The sequence below is a fragment of the Populus euphratica genome, unplaced genomic scaffold, assembly GCF_000495115.2.
Source record: "Populus euphratica unplaced genomic scaffold, PopEup_1.0 scaffold340.1, whole genome shotgun sequence".
Taxonomy (NCBI): Eukaryota; Viridiplantae; Streptophyta; class Magnoliopsida; order Malpighiales; family Salicaceae; genus Populus; species Populus euphratica.
Window position 1 is genome coordinate 230,071 of NW_011500154.1, and position 13,172 is coordinate 243,242.

General features: G+C 27.4%; 1 protein-coding gene across 1 annotated transcript; it reads left to right on the forward strand.

The window, feature by feature from the left end:
- Positions 1-11,827: 11,827 nt before the first annotated feature.
- Positions 11,828-12,704, forward strand: LOC105111057 (uncharacterized). The gene has a single exon (XM_011006299.1). The coding sequence runs from the start codon at positions 12,051-12,053 to the stop codon at positions 12,489-12,491; it is 441 nt and encodes a 146-aa protein (XP_011004601.1). The 5' UTR covers positions 11,828-12,050; the 3' UTR covers positions 12,492-12,704.
- The last annotated feature ends 468 nt before the right edge of the window (positions 12,705-13,172 follow it).

Here is a 13,172-nt window from a genome sequence, read left to right on the forward strand (position 1 = left end):
AGGGAAAGAAAAAAAGAAAATACAAATAAAAAAGAGAGAAAAATGAATCTTTAATAGATAAGAGAGTTTGAAATTTAAATTAATAAATAGATGCAAATAGTAACCCAATATTTCTTATTTTTTGAAAGCATGGTCATATGACCCATTAATTCTCATTTTTTTTAAAAAGGTCACTAATAAAATATTTAAAGGAGGAATAAATATTATACAATAAAATCGGTAAAGGGATAGAGTAGGCCAAAGATCAGGAAAACAAACCTAAGAAAGGATTATATTTGATAAGAATATGATAAATTTGAATCAAATTAAGAAGGACTAGATTTGGTTATAAGCTAAATTAATATCAAACAAGGGAGAATAAAATTTGAATCAAGTGAAAAAAATATTAGAATACAAATTAAAAATAATTTAAAGTTATTAAAGAAAATGAGCATGGTACGTAGATGAATGAAAGAGAGTAATTGAAATCATGCATCCTTAAAATCAAGAAGAATGAAGAAGATGATTGTATACCAAATGATTTTCTATAATTTTCTCTATTTAAAAAAGGCCAAAAAAAAAAAAAAAGAAGCATATAATAAAAAAAATTAAACAACTAAACAAATCAACAACAACTACAGTACAATTTGACCAAATCTGCGGGAACTTCAAAACCTGTTTAGCAATAAATAATAGTAACTTACATGTAAATAACCAATAAACAAGTAACTTATAGATGATAATTAACAGATATAGCGAGTAGGCTTGTAATCTAGTAGGCTTATAATTTCTATTATAAAAAAAACACATGAAAACAAAAATCATTTCATGTTATTTTATCATGGCATTATCTTATATTGTTATAATCAAAACAAATATCATCATATGAATATAAGTTTTATATTCTTTAAGTGTTAAATTTCTATATTATGATATTACTGTAAGTATGAATTTACAAATATAGAATAGTAGCAAAAATCTAGAATTTTAAGTCTGGAATATAAGTTATAAAATTCTATTCTTAATTTGAGACATGCACACAAGTACCTACAAAATAGATATAACTTATATTCCTTTGTGTTCAAGTTAGGTAAGATATGCTTCAAAGCCATAAATGTACGGGAAGCCTTTTTTTTTTTTTTTTTTTTTTTTTGTCTCAGCACTTATAGTAGGGTTGCTTAACAAGTGTTGTGATTCATGAACAATTGATATTGTGAATAACTGGCTCCATTATCAAGTTTCTTAGGGAATGAATGTACTGATTATATGGAAGGGTTAACGGACCAACCAGTTGGTCCAAACAATCTTTGCATCAATAAATTATAAATCAGGAGGGACTTTCATGGTGATGACTATATTATAGGAAATATTTTCGGCTTTCTGATTACTGTGCTGGTTGGTAATTAGATCTGCTTTTGTTTAATCAAGCATTGTTTTCAAATTTTTATTTTTTTTAATGATGATGATGATAAATTTAAATAAAGATAAAATTAGATGTAATAGACTTGATAACAAAAATATTAACTATTGAAACTTCGAGTAGAATCTCTCTTCTCCAATTTAGAGATTTTCTAGTAAATTTTCAAGAAGTCCGTAGTCAAACTTTTTTCTGTGTCTCAATTCCTTGAAATAAAAGGAAAGGGTTTTGTTTTTCTTTAAAAAAAGTTAATGTTTTAGCTGTTGGAATTGGTAACCGCCATAGCTTCCTATATTGGAAGCTATAACAAGTCTAGACTTTGTCTCTTACTAAAACAGGAACATAAAAAAACAGAAGGACTCCTCCTATAGAGAATGATGGAGCAATACATGCCTAGAATACGTTTTAGGGTTTATAGCTAGCATATTCCTCCAATTTGCTTTCGCAAAAGAAAGAAGAAATTGAGAAAAGAGGCAGTAGGCATACAGACCATTATGGGGGAGCAAGCAACTTATCCTCAATGGGTACTGCACTTGATAGAAACAGAATTTTATGAGCAATGTGAAAATCATGGCGATCCAAATAGAGCAAAACACTGCAACTTCTTCTGTGTGGATTGCACTAAATCACCACCGTTCTGTGACCACTGCAACAGCAACAATGTGCATAAAGGGCACCAAGTCATCCAAGTAAGTTATTTATTTGTAGTCCCTGCTTCTTAATTATATATAATAATTAGGAGAAAGTATTTAATCATTGTTTGTTGGAATATTTTTCAGGTTTACAGATCTTCGTACAGTCCAGGAATCAAAATACCTGTGATAAGAACACTGTTCGATGTATCTGAGATTCAGCCATATTCCATTAATAGGAATTCTATTATTTATATTCAACAAAGAACTTCAAAAGAGAATAGTAATGGATCAGTAATAAATCAAAGTCAAAGACCTCTGAGCAATCACAACAACAGTGAAACAAATCTTAAGAGAAAACGTAGGTGTGAATCATGTCAATGGGAGCTAACGACATTAGAAGATTCATCTCATAACTACAAGTTTTGCTCAGTGGAATGCAAAGTTGTAAGTTCTAATTAATCATGGTTTTGATTATTATTATTATTATTATTATAGCTTTTGTTTCTGCATTAATTTTCTTCGTTTGTTAATTACTGCTATTCTTTTATGTTAATGCTGGGCCTCTTCTTCTTGTTGGATATCTGCAAACATGTATAAAATATAATAAAACAATTCTTTCAAATCATGGATTAACAAACAACTTATTATACAAGTTTAATTTTGCATGCAGAAACGATCAAAGCGTTCAAGACAAATAGAAGATGAGATTGAGGTATTTGGTTCCATCAATGGATGTGACGAGCGGTATTGTTATACTGGTAGAAAAAGAAGAAAAGGTATTCCCAGAAGGTCTCCTTTATCTTAGATTTTAAGCAAGAAAATAATTGTGAAGAAGCTTCCCTGGTAGTGTCAATGGTTAACTTCACGAGTGTAAGATCAACAGATCTAGTTCAAATTATTTAGATTAGACTTTCTCAGATGCCTATGTAAACACTACAGCACATGTAACATGTTTTTGCCGGGTGGTGTGTGTTTGCTACTGGCTTTGCCAACTAAGTTTGCCTCATAATCCTATCAATTCTATGAAGAGCATGTAACTGTAAAATGCCAATTCGATGCTTGAAACATGAGCCCGTTTCATTTGTTTTTATTTTATTTATTTGTTTTATTTTGTTTTTGTGCAAGTGGTTGTTTTTTCAAATATTTTTTATTTAAAGTTATATTAACATAATATTTTTTATTTTATAAAAAATATTTTTAAATAATATCATGTTTTTCAAAATATGTTTTATTTAAAATTATATTAAAATAATAATTTTTATTTTTAAGAATTCATTTTTAACAACAATATAATAATATTGTGTTGTCCATGCTTACGCATGGTTTTGAAATCTAATCTAGTTTGATATCCTACTGATTTGGAGCTGGAATTGAACTAAGTTGAAAAAAAAAAATAATAAATAAATTCAGTATGACTCAGCAAGATCAGGTCAAAAACCTGATTACAATTTATTAAATTTTTTTATTAAAATAATATTATTTTAATTTTAAAAAAATGATCCGAACAACCTGAAAATCTAGTCAAAACCTAAATTTCAAGCATTGGATCGGGTTAATTATGAAAACTATGCTTGCACGAGTCATTTGGATGAATTAATCCACTTATGAAACAGCAAATCTAGCTAACAAATAACTAGAAAAGACAATAATAGATTTTTTCATATGAATCATGGATTAAATGAACCAGAACAGGCACACACACGCACGCATAGAATTGGCTTCTCCTGATACGAAATCTTGAGATAATAAAGTATGAAGCAAATTAAAATTTGAAGAAAAAGGCCCAGTCTAATACATTTACCACTCTCTTACACTGCCTTCAAGAATTTGCCACAATCCGTTACATTAATAAGCATTTGCAACGAACATATACACTCTGAAATGTGGTAGCAGCAAAAGGAAGACATTGTCATAAAAAGTTGCTTTGTGGAGTTTAAATTCTTTAAAAACTTGAGTGTTTTCCTACATAGAAGAAGGTTAAAATGATGATTAAAGAGGAACTTTTTTATTGTTTAATCATTAGAATTTAAATCTCAACTAGGATTACAAGAAAAAATATTCTTTTAAATTTCTTAGTTATGATCATAAAAACAAAATTAAATAAATTACTCTCATCATCCTCATCATCCTTGTGTATTCATTTAAAACTAAATAATATTTGAATATTATGTCTTATAATTTTGATCAAAACATAATTTAAAAATCAATAAAAAAATGATAATATCCTATATATATTACAACGTCGAAAGTCACCATGACCACACCACTCATTCTTTTACTCTTCTCTCTCTAGTTCCAAACCCACCAACTAAAATACAAAACACAAAATAAAATAAAAATCTAGTAGATTAAGCAAGCAAGTATATTCAAACCACCTAATAAATAAACAACTAGTTATCAAGCAAACCAAGAAAACGAAGTAGATCTGAACCATAATAATGAATCCTCGTTAATAATAAGATAACTTAGTAGATCTACACCATCAACAATTAAGATTCATTACCTTTTTTCTCCACACAACTCTTACCCACCTGCCGCCATCCACCCCCATCATTTTGTCCGCTACAAGATCAATGTGGTTGTTGACCTCTCTAACATATTTGCCTATACATGTACAAAACAAAAACAAAATCCTCTTTTTTTCTCTAAGAAAACAACAAATCAAACTTTCTCCAATCTTGAAATTTTATTTTTAAATTTTCTATTAAGTTTCGGACTAATGTCTCGTTGACATTATTTATATGTTCTCTTTTTAATAATTAGCTAGGCTTCAATAAATAATATTCTCTTTTTAATGATTAGTTAGGCTTCAAATACTAAATTAGCTAGTGGAATGTAAAATTCTCCTTATAACTTATCTTTGTTTGAAAAGATTATAAAATCAAAACAAATTAACACTTTTTAGAGAAGAAGCTAAAAATATTGCATTTCTCACTTGTTTCTGATATGTTAAACATGAGGAGGTGGAAGCTAAGAAATTGATAAATTGGGGCAATATACAACAAACTCAAGGGTGAATATATGAATAAAGTGAAATTAAAACCATTAAAGAACACTAAATAAACTTTAGGGACCACAAATATTGAGATAATTAATGATCTTGTAATATGTAGATTGCTTTTGAAGCTTAGATTGTATTTCCATATATAATTTGAGGTTTATTACAAATTCATTAGTGGTGTTATTTATGAAAATTGAATATAAAGCTAGTTCATTCTAATCCATCACAAGAAATTCTTTATATGGTTAGTAAAACTCTAAAATATAGAAGAATAATTAATCTCCCTATTATAAGAACTCTAGCTCCTCTAGATCTTCACCAATATTTTCATCAAGTGCAAGTGTTCAACAACATTGTTCTAGCCATATAAAAACATCTTCTCACTCTTCCATTCCATCAAGAGCACTCCTCAATAGGTTCTATGTTAGGTTTTTTGAAATACATATATATATAGCGAAAATGGTAAATTTTAATTTTTTTTTAGGAACCCCAAGGATCTTGTCAGATAAATTTAGGGTTGTTTAGGGTTTAATCAAAGATTACCTGAATATTAAATGTTATTTTTGGTTTTGAATAATTACTTTAAGTTTAGGTTGTTGCAAATCATAAGTTAACCAAGTATCTAGTCTCTAAGGGTAATCCATATGAACCATTAATAAGAAATCTTCTAATTATTATGTTTTTTTAGTATTAACTCATTTGTTTTGTGTTTTTCAGGTATTTTATAACTTACATGATTTTTATCTTTGTACAGAAAATAAAAGGCATAACATTATATTTATAAGAAAACCTAAAAATCTTATAAATAATAAAATATCAATTTCCCCCTAGTTTAATTTCTTATTAATGGCTATTATGCATGTGACACAATAGGTTATCTAATAAGTTAGTCTAAATATAAATCACAATTTTAAATAAAATATAATTAAATAAATAAATTTATTATCAATTTAATAATTGATTGATTTATATTTAAAGATCAAGTATAATATCTAGTGATGTGTCATGATCTCTCAAATATTAGAAAGGTCAAAAAAGTTTAACTTAACATTTTAATGACTAGTTTCTTAGTGTGATTATTATTCATTTATCAATAATATTTTGATTTAGACATTATAACATAAAGTGTATCTACATTGTCAAATCATGTTTGTTTCCAACACCATAGTCATTAATTCTTTAAATAAGATTTCAAACTCTTTTTAAATCTTATCTCACCTTGTACAAGAAATTATAATCAATACAATTTAAGAACAAATAGAATATTTTTTTTAAATTCATCTAAGGTGATGAATCTTCTCTTTATTACTCAAATATCTTAAATTAGTTCATGTTATACCTAATATCTATCTATTTGTTACCCTTGATTAGGACAATATATAGTAGGATCAAAGTATATCATTTCCTATATAAGATAACTTGGTGATCTCAAGTCTAAAAATCACTTAAATAATTATCACATGAATTTTTCTATAAACACAAGTGATCTCTCTATATAAAATTCTCATATGGATCGGTTCACTATATACATCATCTAACAAACACTTATATGTTAATTATAAGTATCCTCATAACTTATCTTAAAAGAACATAGACTTTTTTTCATAAAAAAAAAAGCATAATATATATCAGTCTCAATGACCCTAATTAATATTCAGTCTTAATAGAGTATTGACCATAAATATTTAAAAACAATACTTTGATGCAATAGAAATTCAATAATTATAATAACTTTATAATTTTATTTAAAAAATATTTTTGTATCAGAGTCTTTATCTTTACTCTACATTCACTAATCAAATATTTGATGAATATTAAAGATAAATAAAATCTTTGTTAAAATTAAATATATTTATATGAACAAAGTTAATGTCATGTGTAACTAACCAATTAACTATAAAGTGTATACACTAACAATCTCCTACTTGCACTAAAATCAATCACTCATGTATCAAATATCATATTGATATACTTAATGATAATGTTTTTATTCAAACAGTGGTTTAGAAAAAGGATTTACAAGATTTTCTTTAATGGGTACGAACTATATCTTTATATATTTCTTTTTTATGATTATTTAATTGTTCTTTATAAGATCAATCACTCGTGGTTTTAACTAAGCAAAGTCTAGATAAGAGATTATGAACCTAAAGCTTAAAGAACTAATAAAATATTTATAACTTATGAGTCTTGTCATTTTATAAACATAAGGGTTTAGAGTGTAGTTTTATTTTGATAGTATTAATGAAAAAAAAATTCCTTATACAAGCATTAATGAGGAAAATATATATTGAAAGATTTTTTATACGTATAAGATCATAAATTTATAATGTAATCGAGCCTATGAAGATTAGGCTCTTCTTTTAAACTAAGCTTATAGCATTAGGCTCTTTTTCAAGGTTGATTCCATGAGGGTAAGCTAGCTCTTTTCTTAGACTAAGCTTATGAAGGCTGGTCTCTTCCCTAAGACTGTGCTTATGAGAGTTAAAACTCTTTTCCTAAGCAAGTCTCATTAGGGTTGGATTTTTTCTCTGGACGAAGCCTGGATTCTTCCCCTAAGCCAAATCTATGAGGTTGAACTTTTTCTCTAAACTAAGCTCGTAGGTGGTTGAGTTCTTCCCCTAAGCTAAATCCATGAGGTTAAACTTTTTCACTACACTAAGTTCCTAGGTGGTTGGGCCCAAGCATACTGTATGAGCTTATGTGTTTTTAGGTCTTTAAGGGTTTTTTAAGCATATTAAATTTGGATTTATAAAATATTTTTGTATTTTATTTGGTTTAAAAGAAAAGAAACATGATAAAATACTTTTTTATTAAAATAATTAGGGAAATTATTTTCACTTTAGCTCATAATAAGCATTATTTTTTTACTAAAAAAAACCATAATTTCTCTACTAATTAAAATTATGTTAAAAAATTTTAATCCTAGTAAAAAATGATAATCTATTGATAAGAATACAATATAACTAAATTATTTTTCACTCAATCATTAAATAATTTCTCCAAATATATTTAATAATAAAATAAATAATTAAACCAATCATATGTTAAATAAAATATTTGGCAAACACAAACACAAATTTAAAATATAACATAATTGAAAAACAAAACATAATAATTTCATCACAAATATATATATTTCTGGTTATCATTCAATCTCCACTCATTCATCATTAAATTCAATTTATTTAAAAACATGACCAATTTTCATTTTTCTATATTATGTATATTTTAATTATTATATTGATTTTTCAATAATAATATTTATTTCTTTTATAATTTTAAAAAACTCACTTGATAAAAAAAAACTTTATTTTTATAATTGTTCAATATAAATCACTCTTTGGTTAATTAATTTTATTCAATAAATAAAAAAATTAATTTATCCCAATTCATTTATTCTTTTAATTGTTATAGACTATGAAAAAATATAAAATAATTTATTGTTTATTTCGAGCAATTTATTTTTTTATATTGATTTGATAAAATGAAAACCAGGCTTTCAATAAAATTACATTCTTAAAATGCATTTTTAAGAATGTGTGTGTGTTAAAGACATAGAATATTTGAGTTTGGAACCAAGCCCAGTGACTACTAATTGCTATTAGTATAGATTTAATGTTTTTGGAAAATAAGGTAAAACCTCGTAAATTCATTTTTGCTATTAGTATAGATTTTATTTTGAGATTTTCCATTAAAGAAAGCATCAAATGCATCATTTTCAAAGCTAAACCAATCAAACACCATACCAGGATCCTTAATATTTAAAATAAAATAAAACTATATGTTTATCTTTTATTCCTTAATTTTACAGCTCTAATAAAAAAAGTCAAATGAATGTTCAAAATAGATTTTCTATCAAAGAAAAGTCATTCTGATATATCTATTAAAAAAGTCAAAATATTAAAATAAATTATTAAAAGATTTATTTTATCATCAGGAAAACTTTCTCAATACCTTTTCTAAAAAAAGACTAAAAGAATTAAAATTAAAAATATTTAAATAAAAATAAAATAGATTATTAAAAGATTTATTCTTTCATCAAGAAAACTTTTTCACTAGCTTTTCTTTAAAAAAAAATCAAAAGTATTAATACTAAAAATATTTAAATACAAATAGGTTGTTAAAATGATTTTTTTCAATTAAATGTTTTATACATATAAACCATATTTCCATTATCCAAACAATAATATCAACAATTTGACTCTTCTAAATGGTTTTTAGCATTGGAGATGCTCTTATATTAGATACCATACAAAGTTATTTTTAAAAAAGATCAAAGATTAATATATCTTATAAGTAATGGAGATAGTACTATTAATAGAAAATTATTTTCTATCTTATTATTATTTAAAATAATTTCATTTTTCCATAAACATCTTGATTATATAGTTTAACCCACCTTTGTTAATTACTAAATCTTTAAGGAAATTTGATATATGATATTAGACATCACATGTGCAATATCTATATACATATATACATACATAAATACATACCCTTACCACCTATAGGTAGTTTTAGAAAAGCTTTCATTATAGTGAATACTTGAATGTCAAGTATGGTTGTAATAAACTATCTTTTGGAACATAAAATAATTCTTTTACCAACTGAGACATTAATTTAGCTATTAAAATATTATATGTCTCTACCAAGATCCTATCATCATAATTCTATTTTTATCTAGATTTTAGGCTAAATGAGCTTTTAAATATGGTATTTTATTAGTGATTGGTCATTTGAAAACTCTGATATTTGACTCTAGAACTTAAACATTTTTTTTATAAATAGAGATTCTAAATTAATAAGAAAGAAGCATAGAATCAAAATTATTCTTCTATAAATGATCAATCAATAAAATAGTTAACAACTCAATATTGGATCAATTTTTCTTCAACAAGTGTGTATCAGAGAGAGGGAGATTAGACATATTCATCCTTGAGCAAAAAGTGCAAGTTAAGTTTCAACAATATGTTGATAAAGACATTTAATAGTTTTATTTTTCTCATGAGGTTGAGAGCAAGTGATATGGTGAAAAATGCTAGAATTATATATGGAAAAAAAAGTATTAAGTTTTTTAAATTCATCACCCTCAATCAGTTTGCAAGCTTTTAATATGCTTATAGAATTGATTCTCAACAAGTTTTTAAAACCAAATGAAAATATTATAAACTTCTAATTTGACATGTATAAGATAAAATTAAATGAATTAATGTAATAGTATATAAAGATAATAAAATAATGGTACCCTTTAAATAAATAAATGGATGAAAGATCCAAAACATCACTAAAATATTAAATTTAGAGGAGTAGTGCTTGCATATTATGAAAAATATAAAATTGATCTACTATATTTGCTAATACCACAAGTAGTACAATTAAAATTAAAAAAAGATATTAATATTTAAAAATATTTATTGAAAACTAAATTTTGCATAGCCTTTGAAGTGCAATCCTTGACAAGATAAAAATAAATATGAAATTTAAAAAGAAAACTATCACCAATAGAAAATCAACTCATAAAAAATAAAGAGTTTGTTATATCAACAACATGTAAAATATATGATAAATTTAAGATGCGAGTAGGTAGGTGTGTGAATATTTGAATAACCAATAATATATATTAAAATATTTTTATTATCCCCTGTTGTAAGGTGATTTGAACCAATACATAACTCCATGTTTGAGAGGTTAGTAATATCCACAATAACATAATAAGTGGTTTTAATATCATTAATTAAAATTACAATAAATATTGAGTTTGTCAATACTAATGACTTCACATGGTCAACTAATCATAATCTTTTCCCGCCTCTCGAATGATAATTATTGATGCCCCTATCATTAATTCATAAAGAAAAGGAGGTGGCCAAGCGATCCCAACTACAACATGAATGTGATTGCAAGTTGGATTGATTCAAAAGTTGTCATAATCTAAAAATTACAATAAATATTATAGGTTAGACAATGATCATGTTGTTAATAACCTCTTTCACAATGGTTAAACCCTTAATGATCACTAAATAAAGTATTACTAAAACAAGGGTGTTCATTGCTATAAAAAGAGGGAGATTGTCCTCAGCAAGCAAGATAAGTTGCCAGTAGATGATATTAGCATCACTGTCTTGCCGAATAAAAAGACATCGAAAAGTATTTCTATTATAAACTCATTAGTTAACAATAAAAAAATGTATTCAATAAAGGATACTAATTATACCCGAGTAGTCAAATTAGTTACAAGTTCATTACACTTTGTATTAAACCCTATGAACAGATAAAGGCTAAAAAATAAAGGATTAAGAGATTTACCAACAATTACCAGTTAATCATTAGAGGCCTTTCCATACTATAACTAAATTGTGACACTTTCATTAGGGTTTTTGATGTGGTTCAATCAACATACAGTGTCTAGACATAATACATCTTGTATAGAGAGAGGTCAATGACGATGCTAGAGTGGTTTAAAAGACATGAGTAATGGTACAACCACTAATTAAAAATAGTATTCTAGTAAAGAAGAAGGCTATTAGTGTGCTCATGAGTAGTTGATCTTGTTGTGATCATATTTTATAAGCTGGTTAGATTAACTTTTATAAGGTTGTTAATTATTATGATTTTGATAGAACACAGGTGGCAACCATTGATAAACTTAAATGAGTCATGATGAACATGTTAAAAATTGAAGTAGTTATAACTAGCGAGAGACATTCAGAACACAAAAATCTGCAGTCCCTGTCTGTGTAATATGACATAGAATCGAGGTTACTAAATACCACATACATACAACCTGTCACCCACGACTTACAGGCTGGCAACTCCTGCACAGTGATCACGTAAAATGACAAATCTGACGTGGCAACCAAATACAGATATCGAAGCAATCTCTCCTTAATTAAAATACACGCACACACTCACTCACGCACGCACCACCCTCTTCCTCTTCAGATTACAGGCCTCTCATCACCAGCCAAGTAGAAAGAAAAGTAATAGTGAAAAACAAACTCAAGACAAGAAGAATATGGGCATTTGCAGTTCTTGTGAATCAACACATGTAGCAACGGCAAAGTTGATTTTACAAGATGGAAGGTTACAGGAATTCTCATCCCCAGTCAAGGTTTCTTATGTTCTTGCCAAGAATCCTACCTGCTTCATTTGCAACGCTGATGAGATGGAATTTGATGATGTTGTTTCAGCTATAAATGATGGTGAAGAACTCCAGCCGGGTCAGCTCTATTTTGCTTTGCCATTGAGCTGGTTGAAGCATCCATTGCAACCTGAACAAATGGCTGCATTGGCTGTTAAAGCTAGCTCAGCTTTGATGAAAACTGGAGGGGCTGAAAAATGTAGGTGCCGCAAGAAATTGGTTTTTTCTGCGGACAACGATGGTCGCGGTGGGGGGCCGAGCAGAAATGGCGGCAGGAGTAAGCTTACGGCAATGTTGAGTGCAATTCCCGAGTAGGGATAGTTTGGGAATTTAGGGAGGGATTGGTGTAAATATTGTAATGATGGGGGTTAACTTGTTGAGACTCTTGGGAGTTTGTGCTTGGGAACGCTGATTCGGTGGTACGACACTTCTGGCTGTCTCCCATTTAAGGGTCGTAATACAATTTTACCCCTAGATGAGTTAATTAGCTATGTTCGAAAATAATAATTAATTTTTTCTTGCTAGTAACAGGTGAGCATGAATGGCTCCGTGCGTTATTACTATTTGCATATGACATTAATCTAAAGGATATCTTTTTTTTAAATCGGTGCTTGCAATATGTAAATACTATAGGTTTAATCTTGGCCAATAAGAAAAAAGAGGAAGCAAGAATAATAATATTCTTAATGTTTGAAATTAGCAGCAATCAACGGGCGTATCGCTCCTTCTCGATTCCGGATCTGGATCCGATTATTGACCCGTGAAATGTTATTATTCTGATCTGCACAATTAATATTAATGCAACTAATGCATTTTAACCATAAAATAACGCCTGAAATTACAAACGAAATCATTTTGTTTACATTGACCACATAATCTATTTTAAAAGACATAATATATTTTAAAAGCCTCTTTATTTTACGTTTTAGAAAATGTTTTTTAAATTTTTTAAATTTTTTTTCAATTGTTTTTGTTATAGAAAATAACAATAATGCA